The following is a 27,427-nucleotide window of genomic DNA, read 5'->3' as shown; positions in this document are numbered from 1 at the left end:
ACACTTCGATGGAGTAGACGGACATTTGGAGGTGTGGGGGGAGGACAGATAGAACCTGGACACAGGAGGAAAGACATAGGAAGGCAACTGGAAACAGAAGTAGTTACTGTTTTCTTTAGTGTCCGTGTTTTTAAGGATTATTATCCGAAATCCATTAGAGTTGTAGCCTTCACAGTGTTTGGAAAGGTGATTAATATGAACTTTTGGGGAATGATATGATATTCGAAGTAGTAGTATTGCATGGAAGCATTTCATATGTACATTTGATAGAATCAATGACCATTCCCAGTTGCCAAATTGAAGCATGGATTTTCATATTATTTTTAATTTAATGGTTTGTTTTGTAAGAGATTTTGAATAATAAAACAATTATTATAGATAACAAACATGACACTAAGACTATCCATAATTTTAAAATGTTCTGCACAAAAATGTTTATGGCAACATGATTATAATCTATTGTATTATGATCAATTTGTTCTTTTGGCCTTTTCTTTCTCCTAAAAAATTGGCAACTGAAGACTAGTTATAAAATAAATCATCTGTTAAATGGCTTCTTATCTATATATAAAATGTCAAACTTCATTTTATATAAAAATCACAATCACAAAATAAGTTAATCAATTTTTGAAAGTTCTTAAGGAAGTACTCTGTATTTCCCCTTAAGTTTTAGGTTGAGTTTTTATCATTCTTAGTCACAAATGGCAGAAAGCAGTTCCAAATCTAAATTCATTTTACCACAGTCATGACATTTTCCAACTGTCTCATAAATTTGCAACATTTGTTAAAAGGGAGACTAATAGAGCAAAATGTGTCACTAGTGCCGAAGAAAATGGGCCTGTGGTAATTAGCGTGCCATCTTTAAAGACAAAATTAGTGCTTGAAATTTAACATCATAATTGTACCAATGAACCGTTACTGAGTTCTCACAATGTGCTCGATTCTGTGTTGAGCAGTGCAAGTGCATTATCTTGTTAGTCCCAATCTTCTGATATTATTGCTATTCCCGTTTATAGAGAGGAAAAAAGAAGCCTTAGAAAAGTCTACGGAATTTGATGATTGTACAATAGGTAATGGGTGGAGAAGCTGGGATTCAAAACAAGTCCTCTGATGTCTAGGTGTAGGCACTATTAATAGCACAACTTTGCAATGAGAATATTTGAGGCGTTGAGAGGTCTAAATAATTTGGTTAAGGTCAAACAGCTACAAAGTGGAAAAACATATTCAAACACAGTTCCTAATTCCAGAGTCTACGTATTTTGCCTATCAATATTTCCACGATATTTTGACAAAATTTAAGTTGTAAGCATACTGTTTATATCTCTTTTGTTCTGACCTAGAAGGGGCAAAATTCAGGAAGTAATGCATATAGTTGTTAACTGGCAAGAGAAAGGACAATTGTTAAGGATATGGCTAAGAGCCAGGGACTTAGTAGCAAAGAGAATCTCACTTTGTTCCATTTTATTATTTTAGGGCCATCATATCAAAGCAAGAGTGTTTTAGGATAAAATTACTTACCCTCCCTAAGTTTCCCAGTCAGAACATTAGCATTAGTTTCCCGAAGTCAGAATGTCAGCCAAAGTCCTCGAACTAGTCCTCTGCTAAGTGACCCGGAATGAATTCATTTGGCTAATTCCCTGTTTATATCCTTTACTGCACAGTATCTTGTGCTCTTATTCTTTTTATTTCACCATGTCTTATTTTACAAACTACAGTGTTATGGTCCTGGACAATAACAACATTTTTCTTCTTTGCAAAGCATACTGTAATAAGCATTCAATTCTTAAAAAGTGATGAAAACTCAAAGCTCAGAAGACAAACTGGAATCTTTTAAAATGCCTTTCTATCCTATAGTATATTTTTTTAATGAATAAAAGTATCAATCACTGATTTTTCTTTACTATGAGTGGTGGGGGTCACAATAATACATTATTTTCCAGAGGAATCTATTCTTTGTCAAATATAGTGGCTGTAGAATATTTATAGATGTATATTACAATTTGTGGTATTGAGTATTCATTAATTATATTTTGTAGACCTTTTACTTTTAGGTGTAGGGAAAAGGTAAAATGAGTAAAGAGAAAATGTTCATTTTTTAAAAAATCAATTATATGAGATGCCATTTATAAGCTAAGGAAAACTAGTACAAATGAAGAAACTTTAATACAGATGTTAGAAAATCATGTTAAGATCCAAACAAGAATTTACAGTTTTCTCAAGGGAATTTTTATATTATGGTAGCAAAGGCAGTTTGTATATTTGTATGTGTGTGTGTTTATGTTTTTTACCAGATAATAAGAGCATTGTGTCTTCTACACTTAGCATCCCTTGGTATTTGGAGTAACATTATGTTTGCATTTTTCATAGACATGGTATTCAGATCAGTTGGCCACTCCTATTGAGAGAGACACAAACAAGATTCTGTTTGCCAGCAGCTGTATTTTTAATAGTACAAATCTGAGTTTATATTAAGTTGAATAATTCAGTTGTTTAAATCACATTTACTTTTTACTCTGAATATGTTTTTAGTATGTTTTCATTACTCCTAAAAATACATATAATTTAAGAATTCAAACTACTACTGAGTAATAGTTGTTATTATTTCTGTCCTGTATTAGCAAGTAGATGTTCTCTCTTTAATAATAAAAGCAAGGCCTTAAATTATATTTTAGATGCTCATTACATGAACACTGTTACTGCTGTGTCACAAGCATTAAAATACAAATGTTAAATAATAAACTGCCATCAAGCGTTGGCTTTTGTTCCTTCGTCATCTCAAAGGGAATTTTATGAATGATGCCACTGCTACACACATTTACATTCAAAGACCAGTTGTTAATGTTTTAAGTTACTTCCAGTGAATCTTTAAAAATCTGTGTGAATAATGAAGCCATTCATTGTGTTCAAGGATTTTGCCTTTCTTCAATGATACGATTTTCTTCTCATTTGAAAGAGTATTTAATTGCATTGCTCATCCACTTTTAATATTTAATAATAATTGTATTAGCTGTGTAGAATGAGAAGGGCAAGATTTGCAATATCTAGTGCTGGTCATCAATTTTTTCTTATCATGACTTAATGAATATTATAATTACAAGGAGAGGCAGAAATATAAATTAGCTGAGTACTTGCTTGGGACTTGCCGGTTTATTGGTTTTAGTTTGAGCAAAGCCCAGAAGAGACACAAATAGAAAGAAACAAATATCCGGAAGTGTTTTAGAAGCCCTGGCACACGTTTTGTAACCTACTAATCATTCCTCATTTAAATAATGAACATTTAAATAATGAACAGAGGCTTTGAATAAAGTTGAAAACACTGACAATAACAACTCCTGCAATTGACAGGGGAACTTGATGACTTACAAGTCTTAGTCTGGGCAGGTACACGTTCCTTTAATCTCTATTAATGCGTTTTGACAACTTTTGATTATCTTTTCTTAAACATTTTTACTGTCACTTGCTTTCAGCTAAGACAAAAGTATGAGTTACTCTGAGTGGGAAAACTTGGCATAGCCATCATCATAATAGCACTTTTTACTTAAGTAGCAGCTCTCATCTGAAGTTTTCAAAGTGCTTTTGAGTACATTTCATTAGGCTTGTGGGCTGGAGGTCAGGGGAAATGTTCTTTGGAGGCACCATACATTTAAAGCCTCTATGGAAATATAACCCAGGCCATGGGGAGAAAATAATTTTCATTTTTAATGATCTAGATATGAGTATGTGTATTAGATGACTTCTCAATTTTGAATGCCATTGTGTTCAACATGGAACTAGATATTGTTGGATTTAACATGTTTTAAAACAAGTGATTTTTAACCCCCTCCAGCAACTGCTTCGAGAACGACAGCAGATGGCCAGCCGTCCCTTTGCTTCTGTTGACGTAGCCCTGGAAGTGGGAGCTGAACAAACAGACTTTCTTCGTGGGTCATTAGAGGTAGGAACAGTGGTGCTGAAAGGGGACCGCTGTGATTTGCATATGTATATTACTTCTCTAAGCTGCATCTGCTTGTGAAGCCAGAGTCTGATTATCTAGACTTGACAAGATTCAGCTACATATGTTATGCCATTTTCAAGGCGCATAGTTTTAATAGTATGACATGAGCTGTAACAAAAGCCACTGGAGAATCTATTAGTCTAGGCAAGAGTGACAGACTGCTCACCTGGCAGCCCTTCCCTGATAAATAGGAGCTGAAGGAATTTAAGATATAGGTGTGATGGAAGAAACACAGTGCCTGTATCTAGTCCTTGGAGTGCGCAATGCCCCTCTGTTAACAATTCACATCATTCTCTATTAACAAAGCTGGCTATAAAAGGTGGGTGGAGGGCTTCCCTGGTGGTGCAGTGGTTGAGAATCCACCTGCCGATGCAGGGGACACGGGTTCGTGCCCCAGTCCGGGAAGATCCCACATGCCGTGGAGCGGCTGGGCCCGTGAGCCATGGCCGCTGAGCCTGCGCGTCCGGAGCCTGTGCTCCGCAAAGGGAGAGGCCACAGCAGTGAGAGGCCCGCGTACCGCGCAAAAAAAAAAAAAAAAAAAAAGGTGGGTGGAGATGAGATGCATTTTAATTACATAGTTACACTTTTTGAACATTGAGAATTGTAGAATATGGTGAATTTTTTTTTTTTTTTTTTTTTTTTTTTTTTGTGGTACGCGGGCCTCTCCACTGTTGTGGCCTCTCCGGCCGCGGAGCACAGGCTCCGGACACGCAGGCCCAGCGGCCATGGCTCACGGGCCCAGCCGCTGTGCGGCATGTGGGATCCTCCCGGACCGGGGCACGAGCCAGCGTCCCCTGCACCGGCAGGCGGACCCCCAACCACTGCGCCACCAGGGAAGCCCAGTGAATATTTTTATATGATGGCTGTATTAGTATATGCTTTTACTGCAAATGCAGAAATAGAGTATGGTGAAAGAGAAATGATTATGTGCATGTAAATGTGATATTAGAATCCTGAAGTAATGCATGAAATTTATGAAAATCATAACCCCCAAAGGGGAAAAATCCATAGATTGTGATTAACATCCAATCAAAACATTTTGAGGCATAGTAATTTTATTGTATGCTTACCTTTTAAATTTATATTTCATATGTGGGAAGAAGTTTAAGCAGGAAGATTAAAAAATACTATACAATTGAAATATTTTATTCGCTTTTTAAAAAGTACCCTTTTGTGATTAACTTCATGTTGCTATTTTTAGACTTTGGTTTTCCTCGAGGAAAGCAAGGAATATAAAAATAGACTCCTCCAAATATCGAGATACAAATATAATTGATTTTGTCCATAGAATTTTTGGTCATTCTGAAAAAAATAAAGTCAGACCTCATGGATGCTATACAAAGGACCAGATTTTAGAGGGCATTTCTCTATGAAACTTTTTTATTAATAGCTTTTGTGTACTTGATTTTTTACTACTCTAGATCACAGGTTGCCATGGAAGCTTAGAACATTAGAAAATTTATGGGTATATCTTCCATTACTTAGGGAGAAGTGCTCTAATTTCTAATTTTACAGTAAGTGCTTTGATTTCATTTTGGCCCTTAGTTTAAATAACTTTAGTACGGAACCTTTAACAAATAGAAAACCTGAACTGTTTGAATCTCACTTCCTTTTTCTCCTCACTTGTTTAAAACATTCTCAAACGCTGGTGAAAGGAGACAAACGAATGTAAATGATACATATGCAGGCCAAGGTAGAATAGGAATAATCAAAGCACTAGAAAACTCAGAAGCTTAAGAAACAAATGTAATAACTGTGTATCATCATAGCTGGTCAGTTGCTGCTTAATAGTGTTCAAGAAAGTATTCTCAGGTGTTTTCTTAGCCTTAAATTTATTTTGTAGAGTTTAAAAAGTTCTACCTCTACTTTCTTTTCCCACATATTTGCCTGGTAGTCCTTTTATTCCTTTATTCCCAACTTCTCTGTATCCTTTTGTTTTACACCTATCCCTTGTAGAAAAGACTGTTTGCTTTTTATTTTCCCCGTCACTCTGTATTTCTGTCTTTTGATTGGTAAATTTAATCTGTTTACGTTGACAATAATTACTGGTCTACCAAGGCTCATTTTAGCTACTCTGGTGTGTGTGTGTGTGTGTGTGTGTGTGTGTGTGTGTGTGTGTGTGTGTGTGTGTGTGTTGGTCGTTGTTGTTGTTACTGGCCTTGCTTCTTTTTCACAGCTTCTTTTGGATAAATTGATTTTCTTCTACTAAACTGAGTATTAAATACTCTATTCCTATGTTTCCGGTAGTTATCCCTTACTTACCAAGATTCATAGAAATGACTATTTTTCCCTATCAGTGTCTAAAGCTTATTATTACAAATTCCTGCCCTGCCCATCTCAAACGCAGTTATTAGCATGCTTTCAGCTCTCTCTGTTTCTCCCACCCTGTGTTAATACTGCCTGGAATTTTTGACCCAGATATTATAGGTGCACTTTTTCTGCATCACAGCATATTTAAATAACAGTGAACCACCTTTATTTTACTCTTCTTTACTTTCTGAGTCTAGTTGCTTGCTCATGCATTTCCTTCACTTGTCACTAAAATAAATCCTCCAAATATTTTCTTCAAAGAGAAACTCTGTGTATTTGAGACCTTAACTACCTATATACCAATATATGGATTTTGTCCTCAATGTAAATAATAGTTTAATTAGATATAAACTTTTTGTTTCAAAGTTGTCTTCAAAACTTTAAAGATATGACTTCATTGTCTCAAGTCTGGTATCAGTTTGATTCTTTGTCCTTTACTAATGAGCTCCATTTTCTTTTTGGAATCTTTCAGAATTTTCTCTTGTTTTTCAGTGTTCTTAAATTTCTCTCTGATATGTAAATATGATCCTGTTTGGCACTCTATATACCCTTTAAATCTGCAGACCTGTAACTTTGTACAGTTCTGGCTAATCTTTTTTACTATTTCTTAAAATATTTATTACTCTATTCTCTCTCCTTCTGGAATTCCTATTAGATACTCTTGATACTTCTTTTACCATCTATATTTCATAGCTTTTCTCTTATTATTTCCACTTTTTTAATCTCTTCCTGATGCCTCTGGGAACACTCCTCAACCTGGTATTCCAGTAGACAATTTTTTTCTTAGATTGTATCTTTTCTGCTGTTTAACCCATTCATTGACTTCATTTCAACAATTACATATTTTGTTGTTAATACTTGCAAGTGATTTTTCTGCATAACTGCTTGTTTATGGTTCATATTTCTAATACCCTCCCTTTTCTGAAACCATTTATTGTATTTAATTTAAATATTGTTTCATATTTGCCATCCTTTAGTATAGACTGTTTCATTTTTCTATTTCTTTCATGGTGCTTACAGTCTTTTTTTCACTCTTACGTTATTCTATTAACACGTATTTTGTCATTAAGATCTACTTAAAAATAGGCATAATATCCTTGACTCTAGATTGTGCTCTTATAGGTAATTTAGAGGTTGGAGGTGAGGAAGCTGCTCATAATGAATAATCTGGGCTCAAGCACTACCGCTCATTTGCCACGGGTGTCCCTTTCACTGCAGAGAACTTTCTACCTAGTACTTCTTTCCCAAGCATTATTATCAGATGGTAGCCTCCCTCTGGTATAACTGCCAGGTCAGCAGTTGAAGTGGGGAGAAGTGAATGCTTAGGATTGTCCAGCCTCCTGCTAGTGTGGCTATAGGATCCCTCACCCTAGCAGAGCTCTAGAACTCCTCCGTCATTAGTTTGCAGCCTTGGGCTGGCACTGGCCTGGTTCTGATGCTTTTCTGCCCCACAGCAGGCAGGGTAGGCATCAGTCCACCCAGGACAATGTGGACTCCAGTCCTCTTCTAATACAGGTCACCATTTACTCCCTACAAGAGTCCTAATCACTTTCAGTCTTTCCTAGTGTTTCTTCAAGACTTTGTATTAACCTCTCTGAGTGTGTCCTGAGAGTCATCAACCTTCTGATTTCTTATATGTTATCTCTGTGTTTGAACTCAGGGGAGGGACAAGTGACTCATTCTGGCTTTTCATTTTGGGGCTGCAGGACCGTATGTGCAAGTGCTTTGTATTCCATAAAGCTTTATCTTAATGTTGGCATTATTATTTTCTCTTTTATTATGATTCAGTTATATGAATAACTGGTGTGCCTCTCTTTTGTATCACTTGTTTTCTAAAACTTAAATTCAAAACCTCAAAGAAGAAAAGTACCTACCTGCATACTCCCATTTAGAAAGCCCTTTTTATCTGGGGATCAGGTTCTACTTACCAATATATAGTATTGTTAGTTTTTTGGAAACAGCTTTATTAAAATGTAATTCATATACCATACAATTCACCCATTTAAATTGTAAAATTTGATGGATTTTAGTATATATACAGTTGTGTAACCATCACCAGAAATCAATTTTAGAACATTTTCAAAAATTGATTTCATCTCCAAAAGAAACCCCATTCCCTTTAGCAGTCACCATCCCCCTCCCTTTTTCCCCAAGCGCCTCTCTTAGCCCTAATCTACTTTTTGTCCTTATGAGTTTTCCTCTAGTATATTTTCATTCCATTTCATTTAAATGGAATCATGCAATACATAGTCTTTTGTGACTAGCTTCTTTTACTTAGTATTATAGTTTCAAGTTTCATCCATGTTGTGGCATGTATCAGTCAGTACTTCATTCCTTTTTCTTGCCAAATGATATCGATTTTATCAATATAGCATATTTTGTTTTTGCACTCATCAGTTGATGGACATCTGGGTTGTTTCTACTTTTTGGATATTTTCAAAAATGCTACTATGAATATTTGTGTACAAGTTTTGTTTCCATTTCTTTTGGGTATGTAACAAAGAATGGAATTTCTGGGTAATATGGTAATTTTTCATTCCTTGTTGAAAAGACTTTCTTTCTCCATTGAATGATCTTGGGAATCTCATTGAAAATCAATTGATCATAAATGTGAGAATTTATTTCTTTAATATCAATACTATTCCATTAATTTATAAGTCTTTCATTTGACAGTACAGCACTATTTTGATTACTGTAGTTTTCATAGTAAGTTTTGGGATTAGAAAATGTAAGTCCTCCAACTTTCTTCTTTTTGAAGATTGTTTGGCTCTTCTGGGTCCTTTGATTTTCACATGACTTTTAGAATAAGTTTGTCAGTTTCTGCAAAAAAGCCTGTTAGTACTTTGATAGGGATTGTGTTGAATCTGTAGATCAATTTAGGAGAACATATAGTATTTTAACATTCACTTTATTAAGGTGATAGTTTTGTTAATTGAGTGCCTTTATCCTCCATCCTCAAAACCCTAAGTTCAGTACCAGGTTTTCTTCATCTTGATAAATAATTATGATTTATGATATTTAAAGTTCCCTATATTCACATGTCTAATAATCTCAAGTAAATTGACAACTTAGAAATTTTTTTGAATTCAGGTTGAAAATACTGTTGTTCAGTAGATTGTTTTTAGATCTTAAATTGTTTACTTCTTCCTGTAAAAGTTAAACATCAGAAGTAAATATCAGCAGCTAATGCTAATTTCTTTCTTTGACATACTTTAGAAAATAATAGAGGTAGAAGCATAAAGTTTAAAATTATATTTTGTTTCCTCCTTTTCTAAGCATTTTGTAATAATTACTACTAAGTAGAAGTTATCTATCTGCTGTATATACACATACATATGTGTACATATACATTTATATGAGAGATTTATTTTCCATTGTCACACTGCACTGGAAGCTGCTCCAAATTGCTCTTTTTTATATACATAACTTAGTATGATGTGGTTTATTGATCTGCTTACACAGCAAATTCTGAAGCCTAGGCCTATTCTGAAATAACATTAAGGACTTTATTTAAATAAAGTGACAAAATACATTATTAAAATTTAATAAATGTACTTAGAATGTAAATTTATAAATAAACACAATTTATTAGTTGGCTTTAAACTTATTTTTAAAAGAGGGTTATTTTTAGGACTTCACTGGAGGTCCAGTGGTTAAGACTCCATGCTTCCACTGCAGTGGGCACGGGGCTCTATCCCTGGTCGAGGAACTAAGGTCCTGCATACTGCACAGCACAGCAGAAAAAAAAAGGGGGTTATTTTTGTGGTGACCTTGTGACCCATATAGTATATATTTATCAGTTTTCTTCCACCAAGTAATAGCATGATAATTTATGATAATTGTTTAAGAGATTTTTATGGAATGCTCCATATACGTCAGGCACTGTTCTAATAAGCACTTGAGAAACATCAGGGAACACAACAAAGAACCCTGTCCTCATGGAGTTTATATTCTAACAAGGAAAGTAAGTTATTCAATATGTTAGGAGGTGGTAAGTACAATGGAACAGGAAAAAATAAAGCAGGATAAGGGTTTGGGGAGTGCTTTGTGGAGGTGGGGAGAGTGTGCTATATTGAATAGGGTGGTGGTCAGGGTGACCTCATTGAGAAGATGAGAGTTGGGCAAGGCTTGAAAGAGGTGAGGGAGTTAACCAGGCAGCAGATTCCTAGGGAAAAGTGTTCCAGGCTAAGGCAATGGCTAGGGCAGGGGCCCCTAAGGTGGGCATGCCAGGCAAGTTCATGGAACAGCAAGCATAGGGTGGGGGCAGGTGCAGGAGGAAGCAGATAATATAGGGCCTTGTAAACCTTTGTAAGGGTCTTCACATTCAATCCTAAGTAAAGGGGAGAGAACCAATTGCAGGCTTTTGAGAGAGGACTGACATAATCTGTTTCTAGAAAGATCACTCTGCCTTTTGGGTTGAGAATAGTTTGAAAGGTGATATTGTATAGTTTCCTGAGAAGCAGACAGCAAGACAAGGAATTGGTTTATTTGAAGAATATGCTGGTAGGGAAATGGAGCCATGAGAAAGGGAATGGAGAGCAGTCAGTACCACTATGGACAACTAGGGCTTAATCCCATCGGGGAAACTGGGAGTCAGGGTAAAATGCACGTCAGACTACAGACACCCAGACAATTCCTCACCTTCCTCCAATCACTGGTTGAGGGCCACTTCCCAGAAGGCCAGAGGAAGCCCTCAGGCAAAGAAATGAAGACTTTGGCATTGGAAGTTAGTGGAAAACTGACATGGTAACTGGTGGGGGCGGGGTGGAGTGTAAATCAACCCAAAGTTTCTGCTACTAGGGCAAGAATAGAGGGAGAGAAACTTGTTCCAAGGCTACTGTAGGAATCCAGGCACGGGATAATGGTGGCGAGAGGCGAGACCAGGGTCACAGCAGTAAAAGTGATGAGAAGTGGTCAGATTCTGGACTTTGCTTTTAAAGTCATTATGAGTATAACGTTCTCATTGTGAAAGCCTTTCTAGAGACTCTGTGTTTGTAAAATCCAAATAGAAAATAAGACAGGATTTTCTCTCTTTAACTGGCACTGTAATAGCTCTAAAACTTCAGAGGCTGTTGTACTTACTCATTGAGAGGAATAGTCAACATTCTCTCTTAGTATACCCTCTCAAACAACAAAATATATGCTTTTCCTAGGTAACTGATAGAAACCATGAGAATATGAGGTAAAAGAACCTAGAGCCCCTTAAGTGACTTAGATTGACTAGGCTTGTTAGATCTGGTGTCACATGAAAAGTATAGCATACAGTTTGATCACAAACAAACAAGTTAATTTATAGCCCATTAGGTTGAAATGATGATGTTAAGAATGATGTTAAGAAATGATATTAAGAATGTACATTCCCTGTTCATGGTTATTTGGGGGAAGAGTAGTGGTAGGAAGGAAGGAGGGAGGGAGTTGGCAGTTTTATAAACTTATATGAGTCCTCAATTGTCATTGACAGTTTTTGTTGGGATATTATTCTTTGTTTTTATTTTTATTTTTAATTTTTTAACCAATTATTCTTCTACCTCTAATATTGAAAAACTGGAAACCACTTTAATGGCCAAAACTAAAGGATTTGTTAGTTAATTTATTATATTTTACAAAATGGTATATACATTGTGATCTAATTTTTGATAAACATTGAAAAGTATCTGGTCTAATAAATTCTTAATAATAGTTGTATCTAGGTGGGTAGTATATATGGGTTATTCTTTTTGCATATCTGTATTGTCCTTTCTGTAATGGCATGCATGGCTTTTTTTTTAACAGGAAAAAATAAAACCAACAATAGAGTGAAAATATAAAATGTGAAGGTTTTTTCCCTTAAGTTTTAGACCCTTATGTTGACTGAATATTTGGAGGCTTGAAATTTTGCCAGGTATTTAACATGAATGTTTTCAATCATCATTCCTGTTTTAGGGAACAAAAACTCTTATGCCTATTGTACATATTCTGGACTGCCCTGTTAACCTTTTTACCCATCATAATTAATTTATCCACATTTCAATTTTTGAAAATGTAGATGACCATTGGGTTATATTCTACAAAATTAGTGCTTAGGTGTTCACCAAGCATGCACTAGAGAGTGCTTTCCAAACAATAGAGATGAGGATTTATATGCCAAGGTAAGGAGCTTGAACTTGAGTTTCGTAGGTCATGGGAACAAGTGAAGTGCTTAAACTGAGTTTAAGATACTATTTTTCAAAATTTATTTACATATACTTTGAGGATTTATATGCCAAGGTAAGGAGCTTGAACTTGAGTTTCGTAGGTCATGGGAACAAGTGAAGTGCTTAAACTGAGTTTAAGATACTATTTTTCAAAATGTATTTACATATACTGTCTCAGTCTCATGTGAACCTAGGTCAATCTTATAAAACCTGAAGCAGATTTTGTTTGTTCTATTTACTATTGAAGAAACTGAGGCTCTGTGAGCTTAAGACCCTTGGTGAAGATCACAGTTTAGTCACCAGTAGAGCAAGAACAGGGTTTGTGTCTCAGATTGGCCCAAGAAATTTCTTTTTCACAGAATTCTTAAATATTCTGATTTTAGTTCAAATTGAGAATGTATTTTAGGCCCGAACGTATCTCTGGAATATTTTTTCTTGTAAAGCTATTTATAAGCATAGAATTACCTAACATTTATGTAGATGCTCATATAGTCATGAGTAATTGAGACAGTTCAGCCTAGTACACTACGTAAGAGAAAAGGTGACGGGCACATTGTTTAAATCAAGGCCAGGCGCAGTGAGCATCTCTCATGTTAAGAGCATTGTGGGCTTTGCTCCCAGAGCAGCATGAGCCCAGTTCTCTGCCGATGGGTACAGCTAGTGGCCCCTCTGGCATTTCATTCCTGGCCTGGCATCTTCATGGACAGTAGTTTCAATGGTTGGACTGAGGATTTCCTGGGTTTCTTATTTTTTAGAGATTTATAGCTGTCTTGTGATACTTAATATTTTAATTATTTTTTAACATTTATTATCAATGTTATGATGATAAAAATAATAAATCCTCATTGTAGAAAAAAAATGCAGACATAATCAAAATAAGTATTCTATTCATAAATATCTATTGCCAGAACTTTTATTTCCTTCCCTCAATATTTTCCTCTTGCATATATGTATTTTTACAGAATTGAAAGTATAGTCTATATGTGATTTTGCATTCTGTTTTTTTCACCAAGTAGTATAAGAACATTTTGCACTTCTAAGTTTGATTTTAAAATGCCATGTTGTTTTGTAGTATAACATAATGTATTTGGCTGTTTTATTTTCAATTAGTTTGATTCTGATTTCACACTATTATAAATAAGGCTTTAATTAATGTTTGTACATAACTCTTGATCCTAACCTATAAAAGGTAAACTGCTAGATCAAAAATTATGACCTTTCATGGATCTTGAGATATATTGCTTACTTACTTTCCAGAAATGTTCTTTTTCAAACTACCTTTAACGAAGAATGAGAATTGCTGTTTTCCTGCATCTTTGTCAAAAATGAGTTTTAAAGCATTTTAAAAACAATTTTGGTAATTTGAAATATGAAATGTTATATTCTCCTTCAGATTTCTTATTATTAGCAAAATCAATTATTTTCATATTGTCTTTAACCATCTGTATTTCTCCTAGTTCATTTTATTGGCTATTATTCCCATGTCCTCTTCTATTTAATAGCATTTACTGATAGTAATCTGATTACACAAGGAATTCTATATTAGTCACAGAAAATTTGGAAATGATTCATAGCTTATTCAGTATATTTCTTCATCCTTCTTGGAACATATTTTGCTTCTTATTTATAAATCACATATATTAAATGTTTATAATTTTCTGTTACAGATATTTCCCTTCTGGATATTGCTATTAAAATGTTATATTTTCTGTATTTTTTTCTACTTATCAAACTGGTTTAGTAATATTTTCAGACATTACTTTTGCTTTCTATTTATACTGAATTTTTAATTATTTTTCCTTCTTTGCTGGCCTTCTCTTGAAGAGTTTTAAAAATCAATATTTCCTTTTCTCCTCAACTGATATGCATATTATACACTTTTTCTCCTCTTTTAGTGATTACTCTTAAAGTTTTAGCAGGCATAGTTTCAGTCTGAAAATAATGAGCTCTTCCCAAACAATAAAAGGTCCTAAAAACAATTTAAATCTTGTTTTCATCTCATATGTCACAGTTATCTTATTTGTAGTTCTATGAGTTTTGTCACCCCTTGAATTAAACATTATTATTGTTGTTGTTTTACATGATCAGTATGTGTTTAAATTTTCCTGTATAGTCACTGTTTTCTTCGCTCACTGTTCTTTGGATTCAGAGCTTCCTTCTGAAATGTTTCCATCTTCCTATTATTTATCTTTAGAAATTGCTTTGGCACATGTCTTCTGATAATAGACTCTTAGCTTGTGTCTCACTGCTTGCCTCTTCAGTTTCACTCAAGCCCTGGAGCATCCCCATTGCTTGCAATCTAAGAAATGTTTTGGAAATACACATTATCAAGCATCCAGTTTCTTTGCAGTAGGAGTGCCATACTCAAACATTTTGTTTATATAACAATTGTTCTGGCTTTTGGCTTCAGTTGTTGCAGCTGAGAAATCTTCTGACAGTATAATTGTCATCCTTTTGTAGCATATCTAGCTTTTCTTACCAATGACTTTTAAAATCTCTTTGTCTTTGGTGTTCTGCAGTCTTACCATAATTTTCCTAAGCATAAATTTATTTGTATTTATCCTTCTTGTAAGATTTTGTGTTTTCTAGGTCTGAGGATTCAAAGTCTTTGTTTACTACTAAAAATTCTCAGTTATTATCCCTTTGAGGTTTACTCTCCTCCATTTTCTGTGTTCTCCTAAGATTCTGATTAGATGGATGTCAGATTTTCTCATTCTACCTTCAAAATCTCTTAATCTCTCAGTTTAGTGTTTTCCATCTCCTCTCTCTGTGTTTCTTCTGGCTTATTTCTTCAGAGCCTTGTTACAGTTTACTACTTCTTTGTTCAGTAGTATATCATCTGCTGTCTACCCTAGCCACTAGATATCTTTCAACACATATTTTTTTCATTTTTACAAGTTCTGTTCGGTTCTTTTCAAATCTGCTTAGCAGTTTTTGAAAGTCTCTTCTTGCTTGATAGTTTTTATTCCCTCACATTTTATTCCAAACATATTTTTTTAAATTTTACATTCAATCATTTTAATACCTGAACTCCTTGGAAATCTAAATCTATCAGTTTCTTTCTGTGGACTTTCATTCACTGTGGCTTGTTTCCTGGTGTGTTTAGTGATCCTTATGAGCTCCCATTTGTTTTGATCTTACTCTGTGGTTTTCTAGAGGCCTAAATATAGAATGCTTTTCTCCAAAGAGGATTGCTTCTGCTAGAAACCAAGACCTGCCATTATTCTTTAACCATTTCTTCCAGGGTCCCTGGCAAAGTACAGGGATCTCAAGTTCAGCTTTCTTGCCTTGTAAGTTACTTATATCAGCTTGTATCCTCAGGGCAGCTCTGCTTTCATGTTTGCTTGCTGCTCCCTGCTCCCCTTTCCAGTTTTAGCTGGTTGCCTTGGAACGTTCCCTGACTGCAGTGCTTTAAAAAGAATTTGGTTATTTTGTAGTGAGAGGACCCTACTTAAATTATAGTTTGTCTTCAGTAGCAGCTCAGTTTTCCTGGGTGCAGGTTCTCTTCTTTTTGGATTGATGTTATTCTCCTGGCATTAGCTTGTTATATTCATTATCACCACTTTGAGATTCCAGTATTGGCAACCTCTGAGGCGGTGGAAGGCAACAGGGGTGGGAGGGTTCTCTCTACTTGTAAATGGTTAGTGGTATAGAAACAGTCAAGCCGCCAATTTCCTACTGATCTTTTTGTACTTCCTAAGGCTCAGGAACAAGGAGGACTTGGAATACCTATTATGTTTTTTCTTAGCCCCTTAAGGACCAGAGAGCCCAAGGATACTCTGTTAGGGATTATACTGACCTTCCTCTTGGTATTTACGGAGCTCTCTAGACCATGTCTCTGTAAAATTCATACCCTGGGTCTTGATGCTAATTTCTATGCACTTCCCCAGTTCAAAGAGGGTAGCGTTCAGCAGGAGTTCCCTCACCCAGAGCTTTTACAGGACCCAAGCCCTGTTTGCACATAACTACCCATAGGCCACAGGAGCCGTTTGCCTCAAAGAAGATGATTTTCAGTTGGTAGTAGAGAGAAGTAGACTGTAAAGGTCACATCTTCTCACATTCCTCATAACAAATACTTTAGAAGACAAAAGGCTTTCTTATTTTAAGAAAATTATTTAGAAAAAAATTGGAGATTTTTATGGGCACATTTTTGGTTCTTGAAGTAGGGAAGGATATGGATTCCCCAGGTGCCTTTAGAATTTTCTTTATCTTTCTTTTAAAGTTATAAAAAGACTTCACCAAGACCGTTTAGCAGAAAATGTTTTCCAAAAATTTTTTAGAAATATAAGATTTGGAATTATAACAGAATTATAATGGATTTCATGGTTGAATGGAGCATGAATTAAGAATTAAAGATGATTGATTCTTTGGAATTAACATGATAAGAATAGGACCCATTAACATAGGATGAATATAATATAATACTTAAATTACTGGAATCTGCATGGTTCTAAATTGATATAATCAGAAGTCACAATATGTTTAGGCATGAGAAAAGTCATCTGTTTATATTCTTAATACCTAGCTTTATAAACGCCTTAGGTTAACTGTACTTGTAAGTAAAGTACTGCTAGCATCTTTCACTTAGAATTCAGTGAGTTCAAAGCTAAAGATATGTATTTATATTTTTTATGCACTTTCAAAATTAAAATTTTATAAATGGAAGTTTTCATTGAGCTATTAAAACTTTATAGTTATCTTATCTTAAATCACTTTAAATGAATATAAACTTTGATGCAGAAGAATATAAAGATGAAAATAAACAACAACAAAAACATAAGCCCAGTTTCACCTCGCGGTGTCTGATATGATAAACAGAAACATTTACAAATACAAAAGCCTTATAACCCTGGTCACCTATATTCATATTGGCTGTCATTCAGCAGAACGATACTTTCCTTAAGGATACTGTCATATCATAGTTGAAGCAATGCTAGCATAAATTATTTTTATATAGCAGTCTTGCAGATAAGAAGTGGCTGTGTAAAGTAGGCTACAATATCATATATTGGAAAGTCATAAATATAGTTTAGCAATTCTTGAGCACAGTATTCCAGCTCTGAGTAAAAAAGACTGAATTTCCAACCCCACTTCCCATCCTTATCCTTTACCTACTCTCAGGTAAAACAGATAGTTTTGGACCCATCCAAAAAAAATTGTGGGCAGATTATATCTGCTGCAACCAAGAACACACAGTATTCAAGGGTATTTTTGAATACTGTCAAACACTTTCAACACTCATTCCTTGTATATATGTCAAAATATTAATGTTTAATATATTAACATAAAACTAATATTAATATTTTAATTAGTACTGGTTACTCAGTAACAATAACAAAGAGCTAGCTATATTTTTGGCTCATTTTTCTAACTTTTTAGATTGTCTTGAGGGATTTGTTGTGTGTCTGATTGTGTGCAGTTGTATTTTCTGATTTTTCTTTAAATATTTTATTAGGCTATAGTTCCCTATGGCAGTTATTACACTTAAGTTATGCCTCTGTTTAATATATTTTCTGCTTACATTTCATGTAAAGTCAGTTACTAATTTAACTTATATTTCTTCTTTCTTTCCATTACATGCATTAGTAGATAATCTGATCAAGTTTAGATCCCCAATGAAATAACTGACTGTAAGAATTCTATAAAATGCTGTTAAATCAAATAGAAATCTTATAAAGTATAATCCCAGATATTGGAAGTATAGTGCTAGATATTTTATATGTAGAATCTAAGAAACCAATAATATTATACTTTAGCTAAGTAAACATTTTCATATGTTCTCATACTTTGCTTTCTTAGAAAATAAAATAGCAACCAGGTCAAAATTTAGGATATTAAATCTGAAAATTTACCTTAAATCTTAAAATACATTTTCTTTTTAATCAAGGATTACAGTTTTACATTTTTCATACCAGAGATCTTTGTTCATATTTATATCTTATAATTTTGTTCATGTTTATTTTAAGTCTCATTTAATTTTTGGTTCATGAAGAAAGGCACTGGATTAACCATTAATGGCATATAAAAACAGAGCAGACTATCAAATAGATAGTTTATATGCAATTTTTCATGGAGAAAGGTCATTATTTCTTAAGGACTTTCTCATCTCTAACACATTTTAGGAAACAAAAGCAAAAATAACCCAATTTTATTTTTCCATATCTCACAATAGAAAGTCAGTCTTAGAAAGAAATTCTATACTATAATAAATTTATTCAACAAATATTTACCAAAATTACTATTTGCAAGTCAGTACAGATGGATATGGAAAAGATACTGTCTCTACCTTCCAGGAATTTATACACTAATGGGAAAGATAAGATGCAAAAGTACCTCTTATATGTTTTATATATATGTACATATATATGTATGTACAATGTGATTAATGCTAAAAGGACAAAAAACATTTTCTGCTGTATAGCAAAATGAATCAGCTATACGTATTCATATATCCCCTCTTTTTTGGATTTCCTTCCCATTTAGGTCATCACAGAGCACCGAGTAGAGTTCCCCGTGCTATACAGTAGGTTCTCATTAGTTATCTGTTTTATACATAGTAGAGTATATATGTCAATCCGTATCTCCCAGTTCATGCCACCCTCCCCTCCCCCATTGGTATCCATAAGTTTGTTCTCTATATCTGTGTCTCTATTTCTGCTTTGCAAATAAGTTAATCTGTACCATTTTCTGGATTCCACATATAAGTGATATTATACAATATTTGTTTTTCTCTTTCTGACTCACTTCACTCTGTAGGACAGTCTCTACGTCCATCCACGACTCTACAAATGACACAATTTTGTTCCTTTTTACTGCTAATGTTCCATTGTATATATGTACCACATCTCCTTTATCAATTCCTCTGTTGATGGACATTTAGGTTGCTTCCATGACCTGGCTATTGTAAATAGTGCTGTACAGCAGAAACTGGCCCAGCAGTGTAAAGCAACCATAACTCCAATAAAAAAAAATTGTAGAATACATAGAAAAGAATAACAAAAATACTACATACTACACCTCAAAACTCATGCAGTTTTGAGTTTTATGCTCAGGATGGCTAAGGGACACTAATGCATTATTTTATATTTTGTGAACTTTGAATTAAGTGAATGGATTATGTAGTCAACAAAAATTTCAAACTTGTGTTTTTAAGAAATATGAATATTTTTCTATACCTAGAATAAAAAGCTTTCCATACAAAAAAGGACAAAAAGCACAGAGAGAAAAAAATTTTAAACTCAGTATATTGTTGAATGTTTCATGAAAAATTGTAGTAGTTCTTGGCCTTTAAAGATAGATGAAATGTCAATAGGTAGAGGAAGGAGTAGAGTTGAGATAGGGGAAGAGTAAAGAGACATACGAAGTTGAGGGAGCAATATGAGTAAAAGACAAGAGACAGAAAAGAGTGTTGTGTGTGTGTGAAATGGTAAAAAGGCAGGATTAGCTGAATGAGGAAGAAATTATGGGGTTCAAGGTAGATGTTGGAACATATTATGGAAGTCAATTTTAACGAGATGCTAAGGACCACACAGAAATTTTTTGAGCAGAATTTTGTGATTGGTTTTAGAAAATGTCTACTTGGCAGCATTCTGTATCATTAGTTGTTTTGAAGAATAATTGAGATGGAGAAACAAGCTGGCCACTTAAGCCCTGAACTAGTGGCTGTCAAAATGTAAAGGAGCAAACATATTGAAAACTAGGAAGAGGCAGGATTTACAGAACTAAATAGCTGATTAAATATGGAAATGGAGTCTGGGGACAGAGAGGGAAGGACCAGAATGCTGCAAGTTCCTCATACATGCTAGAAGTCATGGGTGTGAGAAGAGAAAAGAGAAACAAGGAATCTCTGGAAATTGCTACAATTAAAATGTTGGAAGCGTAATGAAGGAAAGAAAGTATCAAATGACAGACTGGGAAAGCAAAGTGAGATGTTTAAGACCATTAGAATTTAGAAAAAGAAGGCATGCCAAAATGGATGAAGTAGCAAACAATGCCATCCATTTCATAAGCAGTCGGTGAGGCCGAGGACCCGGGAGAGGAGACGGAATTTGGTAACTGTGTAGTCATTGGCGACTTTTGAGGAAGTCGTTTCTATTGAAGGGCAGACACAAGACCACAAAGACTGGGTTGAAGAGGAGAACACGGGTGCAACAAGGTGGACTGCTGGTTTGAAATTGATAATGTGGTAAGGAAGGAAGGAAATGAGACAGTAGTTTAAGAAACTGGCAGGTTCAAGAGAAGTTCCTCTGGGAGAAGAATCAATGATGTGGAAAAAAAATGTAGGTTAGGATAGAGGAGAGGGAAAAGCAGAGAGAGGATCAAGGAGACAAGTATAAGGATTAATTTTGGAAAGATAAGAGAGGATAAGAAAATGATGAGTAAAGATGAAAGGGGATTTTGAGCAGTTCCATGTGATAGTTTACCTTTGATGTTCTTATTTTTTATGGTACTATTAGAAGTAAGGTTACCTGCCTAGGGTGAGCTGAGGGTGTAAGGTGGAGGCTTAAGAATAATAGAAGAGATGCAGAACACTTGTTGGAAAGGCTGTGATAGTTGGTTAAGACAGGAAACTGGGAGTTATCCAAGATTTCTCCTTCTACTCTGTTCTCCGTTTTCTATCAGTCATTGAGCCCTGTCAGTTCCACAATGTAAATATATCTTAAATTCAAACTCACTACTTCTTTTCTGATTTCAAGCCTCAAGGTCTTTTTTTTCCTGATCTTACTATATTACCCTCCTTACTGGTCTCCCTGCCTCTATCTACCTCCCTCCTCCAGGCTTTTTAACACATTGCTACCAAAGTGATCTTTCTAGGGTGCAGATATGTGTGTATCACCCTTCTCAAAATTCCCCAATGGATCCTCATCTCTTACAGTGAAAATTCAAATTCCTCTGCATACTGTGCCGTATCCTACAGTCCCTTCCTTTCTTATTCCATCTTTTCTTGCCCTCTCACCCCAATAACCTGATCCCTACCCAACATCCCTTACCTCTATCCTCGTTTCTGCTGTTCACTTGTCCTACAAGAAGTTGCCTATCTGGTAGAATTCAACAAATTCTTCTGGTCTGAAAGAAAAAGAAAGAACGTTTGAATAAAGGAAGAGATGAATGAAAAACCTTATCTTAAGGTGACAAAAAAGATTGCTAAGCAGCAGTGTAAACCTGAAGGAACTTAGCATGAATTTTAGTAAGGACAAGGACTTTGTCTTAAAGCTAGGATCAGAAATGAGGAAAGCACCTAGTAGGGTTCACTCAGGGTTAGATACTGACAAGGTGAATAAAGATAATCAAGTTAATGAGAGAAGCTGGGATACCAATATGAGAGCCTCTTTTAAATTTGCTGGGTGTAGGAGAGAGGAGTTTGATAGGGAAGACAGGTAGAGGGCTGTGGCTAACATTATAGGTGCTCAAGGGATAGAGAGTTGAGATTAATCAATTAGTTAACTCATTATTTATTTACTAATCTAACATTTATTGTGTACTTCCTTTATGTCAAACATTGAGAATACAGAAATTAATATAGGAACACAGTCCCTACTCTTGTGAATAACAGTTAATTAGGAGTGAGGTGGAAATTCAGTGTCCGAGATCTTAAAGAGATCTGAGTTATTAGAGCTGCCTGGTTTTGCCTTTTTATTGATCATTAACAATTAAGTAGATGTGTTCTAATCATCCAATATTACAACTTCCTTACTTCACTTTAATGCACTAAGAAACCCACACAATGGCCCAGAATTAAGAAACAAACAACCAAAAACAACTTTGTTTAGAGAAGATGGTGATTTTGAGTGAACAGACAAACTCTTTTGGTGACCAAATTGGAAAATGGTATTTAAAGACTATGTTGTCCACGTGCACACATGTATCTTCATACAGGGAAAAAAAGTAAGTGTAAATGATTTATGTACTCTGTGTGAGTAAATGTGAGTAAATACTGAGTATTATTAAGCCAATGTACCTTTGTTCAAGATTTTACTTTTTTAGAGCACTTTTAGGTTCACAGCAAAATTAAGAAGGTACAGAGATTTCTCATATGCCTGCCCACTGCTCTCACACATACCCTACCTAAGTTTTTTGCCTATAACTTCTTGTTAGAATATTCACTTTCAAAATTATATGAATTTTTGAAGTATGTATTGTATATGTGGCCCTTGAATCTCTCTTTGAAATGATACATTATGACTTCTGTGTGTACGTTTTGGGGAACTTTTAGGAAGTACATTCCCGAAATAGAATAATTTTACTTTATATACATTGAATTTCAAGAAGTTCCATAGAACATTTTATTAAAAGTACATCACCTTTTGATGACCCATTTATTCGGAAAGAAAATAACAAGAAAACGTGCCATGCACTATAGTAGGCACTCCAGACAACACAAAGGTGTTTCTGATACAATCAGTGCTCTAGACTATCTTAGAACCTACTGTGGAGAATGACATCCGTTTCCCCACCCCTTTGTTACCCCTGCTCCTCTGCCCCTGCTGCTGCTTTCTTTCTCTCCCAGATTAGTTCTGTTACTCGCCATGCTCTCAGGCATTATAATAACTCATGCACCTGATAATAAACCTGAAGCACAATGAGATCCCAGAATACTTTTGATTCATTAAAGAAAATTTAATTTTAGTATAATTAGTAATCAAAGAAAATGTACTGTAATGAGATTAATATAAGATCACTCTTTCCATCATAACATTTGATTAACTGCATACCTGCAGTCTCCTGCTGTAATGAATGAAGTGTAAGTGTATGAGTACATAAATGCATGTATAAATGCGTATGCACAGTTTTTATCAAGTACTGAGAGAAAATATGATTGACTTAATGACATATTATTTAACTATTTTTCTATGTATTCTTGAATTATCAAGGCAATACAGACGTCATAACATCAGTTATTAATTTTATATAATGTTAGTTTCTCCCTGATTAGAAAATTAAAACATTCTAATTATAGAAACTTTGGAAAATACAGGAAAGTATATTATAAACCTAAGCCTCATCCATACTCTGTAAGTTCTAGCAAATGTACACAGTCATGTAGTGACCACCTCAGTCTAGATAGAGAATGAGTTCCCTCATGCCCTTCTGCAGTCAATTCCACCCCTCTGCCCTAAACCCCTGGCAACAACTGATCTGATTGTTTCCTTATAGTTTTGCCTTTTCTGGAAGGTCAAATAAATGGAACCGCATACTATGTAGCCTTTGATGTCTGACTTCTTTCACTTGGCATAACGCTTTCAGGATCCATCTATGTCATTGTAGGTGTCAGTAGTTTGTTCTGTTGCTGAATAGCAGTCCATTGTATGGAGCACACAATTTATTTGTCCAGTCACCAGGTGATGGACATCTGGATTATTTCCAGTCTGGAACTATTGTGAATAAAGCTGCCATTAACACTTGCATATAGGTCTTGATATGGAAATATGTTTTTATTTTTCCTGGGTAAATATCTATCAGTAAAATTGTTGGGTGATAACATAAAAGTATATTTAACTTTAACAGTTTTCCAAAGTGGCTGTACCATTTTGTATTCCCATCAACAACATCTAAAAGTTTCAGTTGCTTTGCATCCTTACTAGGTATTGTTGACTTTTTGAACTTTGTTTTGTTACTCTAATATGTGTATGGTGGTATATCACTGTTGCATTTGGTTTTGAGGATACCTAAACTTCTTCTCAATATAGATGGAGCCTGCCTATCCATTTATAGGTATCCATATCTTCAAATATTAATTTTTTCCATAGATATATATGTGTAGACATCAACTAAGGGATATTCTAAAATAAAAGACTAGGAGTAGGGGGATATCTAATATATGCCTATAAAATAAGAATTCAGAAATGTAACTTTGGAAAACTATTTTCATAATACCATTGTATTTTTCCAGCTTCCTATGAGGCCCTCTTTAGTGATATAACACATTAAATAAGAAATAAAATATTAATATCAAAGATTAATTTTTAACTTTTATAATGAAAAAATTTAAGCATATGTAGAAATAGAAAAATGAATTATATTCCCCAGCTTTAGCAATTGGTGGCTCAAGGCCAATCTTGTTTCATCTCTATCCCCCTTTTCTCCCAGCTCTACAAGCGGTTATTTTGAAGCAAATCCCAGGCACCAAAGATTAAATTTTAATTGAATCTCAGTACTCTTGAGTTATCATATTAGTATCGAAAAATAACTATTTTTAAATGTTTAAATTTTAAAAATTAATTTCTAGTATTTATCTCTAAGGTTTTATCAGTCTTTTGGTTTGACCTATTTATATGTAAAGTGTAAAGTATTTGCTAGGTATATTATTCCAAGCGTTTATTCAATAAGCTATGGGAAATCATCACACCTGAATGGGAATAAAAACTCATTAAGTGAGATTGTTTTACTTTATTAGCACATTGTGTATATAGTTTCTTTGGTAGTACTGTATAGACGTTAAATTATAAGAATTGCAGGTCTGCTTAATGGAAGGTGCTACTTAAGTTAACAGTATAGGTCATTTGATCTATTTTTTTATTTACTACATTATAATTTTTAAATTACACATTGACTATAATCCTTGGAGTACTTTCTTAATTCTTATTATAATACTGATCTAATTTTTTTCACTGGGAAGCTCAACTGAAGTACATAACCGGTTTTAATTAAGAATGAAAGAAAAAGAAACTTCACATCATTAGGAATTCTTATTTTTGCCACTCGAACAAAAAAGACCATAAGCGATATGAGATTAAGCAGATGTGAGAGATGGTAACCAACCATTTTAAGGGCCACCTATGATAAACTATAATTGGGGAAGTAACTTTGACATATTTCAGTCCAAGTATGAGTATCCAGAGTTTATTATATTCCAGACTGTATCCGTTACCAAAGATGTAGGGCCAAATTAACTTTAATGTTGCAGTCTTCACAAGACATTCCATAGCTAGCAATAACACTCAGATAATACTGTTAAAATAAGAATTTCAATTATAAGGCAGATGAGACTGTGAAAAACATGACAGCCTTCATGAGCAAGTAGGAGTTGGTATTCACTTTGATAAGGAACATAGTTGTCATAGATAGAAAGGAAACGAAATACAACCTTCAGCCTTTCACATTGTGTCATGTCACCTGCTATTGATAACAGCTTTGGGTTCAAATTCATGTGTCTTCAGTCTCACAGACTGGAGCTAGGATGATGGTCCGGTGAATCTTTCAGTTGCAGCTAGAACACCTTCATTTCTGTAGTGTTTCATTCTTCCAAATAGCTGAAAGCATTTGCTCTTATCACATCTTTGTTAAGAAAGGGGATCGAGGTATTGGCCCCTTCTTGCAGGTTGGAAAGCTGGATTAGAAAATCAGTGGTCACACTGGGAATGGATTCAAATTACTTGAAAGTTCACCAAATGCTTATTAAGGGTACTGATTTTAACCAAAGCATGTGTAATGAGTATGACCCAAGTACAGTGTCACTCTTTGTGTTGTATTAGACATGTCCTCGTTTTTTAATTTTACAGTGGTAGGGAGAGAAGGAACTAGTGAATATCACTGGTGGGGTTAAGTAAGATCAGAGGAGAAAAAGGCTGCTATTGACCGCAGTCTATTCATTGTAGCCCGTAAGCAGAAGCCACTCCTACAGTGGCTGTCCCTACTAGCTTTGTTAGCCAAGCTGGTGAACGTGGACAGTCATTGTCCTCCTGGTGTGATTTAACACAGAAATCTACCCCTAGGGAAGCTGGCACTGTGGAAGCACACTCTCAGGGGTGCTGAAGTTGCAACGCTGTTTCATACAGTTAAGGAAGGCTAAGAGGGCATCCTGCTCATCTGATCTATAAAGCATTTGCTTAGTGTTAGTGATCCGTTACATCATTTCTGCCACTCTGTTGTAAATTTTTAGGGTTTAAAGTTTCTTGTTCACCGTGGATTTTTCCATGCATGTGCAAATGGAGAGTTTTCTTTAAATAAAGAATAAACCTGTATGATACCTTTGGCTATTTTTTAAAGTCTGGAGCTCCTTTCTGCTTCTGGAAAAGCCTAAAGACTATTTTGGTTTTAATGTACCCTACATGTCACTATTTATTCACCACTTACATGATATAATCATTTCCCTCAATTTCTTTATGAATCCATTGCTCTTAAAACCCTTTCATCCATATCGCTTGCTCTAGAGCATGACCAATTTTCATAGTCTTTACTACAATATGCTGTATAATACCCATAATGTTTGTGCTGTCTACTCTCATATTTACTTAATCTGTCATCAAAGGGAGCATGGCTGCTGCCTTTAAGTGAACCAGTCGATTATACAGCATTATGTTTAGCTTCCACAAGCAGAAATTTTGTTTTCTCCCTTAGGAACCTTAATTCTGGAAATGAGCATCCCATCTAGATTCAGAATGTTCATTTATTAAATGCAAATGTATTTTAGCTTACATAATACATATTTAAATGATAGATCTATAAGTAACAGTAAAATGTATATGGCAATTGATCAGTGTCTATGATGACTTTAAATATAATCACAATGAAACTGATTTAAATTACAATATTACAATAAATCATTCAAGAAGAACCACAGAGTTCAGATGCAAAATTTATGTTCCTCAATTAATCAGTTAATATATTGTCTAAAATCTAAAATATAATACCATATTATTGGAGCAGCTTTGCTAAACACAACTTATACTTTTTAAATGTGAGAACATAGTGGATTTCAACCACATTGTTATAATAATTTAGTATGTTTTTTGTCCTATCTACTTTATTTTCTTTCCTCCTTTATCACTGGAAACAATGAACCAAGAATCCCAAAATAAGGAAAACTCACTATATTTCTTCTCATTCATTCTTTTTTGTCCTGTTAATTGTACTTAGAAACTCAGCATTGTGGTTCCCTGGGCTTCTTTTATGTATAGCCTTGTGGTGTAACTGAACATATAGATTTACATATAAATTTTAAAAATTAATA

At 34.7% G+C, this 27,427-nt stretch overlaps 1 protein-coding gene across 2 annotated transcripts in view; it reads left to right on the top strand.

Moving 5' to 3' along the window:
* Positions 1–27,427, top strand: part of ATRNL1 (attractin like 1) — a 705,727-nt gene that overhangs the window by 475,547 nt on the left and 202,753 nt on the right. For both annotated transcript variants that reach the window (XM_059054362.2, XM_067024581.1), the window contains exon 27: positions 3,827–3,934. In XM_059054362.2, the coding sequence (XP_058910345.1) occupies positions 3,827–3,934 (108 nt within the window). The remainder of the gene's footprint in view (positions 1–3,826; positions 3,935–27,427) is intronic.

Source organism: Kogia breviceps, chromosome 2, assembly GCF_026419965.1.
Source record: "Kogia breviceps isolate mKogBre1 chromosome 2, mKogBre1 haplotype 1, whole genome shotgun sequence".
NCBI lineage: Eukaryota > Metazoa > Chordata > Mammalia > Artiodactyla > Physeteridae > Kogia > Kogia breviceps.
The sequence above is the reverse complement of the archived record's forward strand: the minus strand, read 5'-3'. Positions and strand labels throughout refer to the sequence as shown.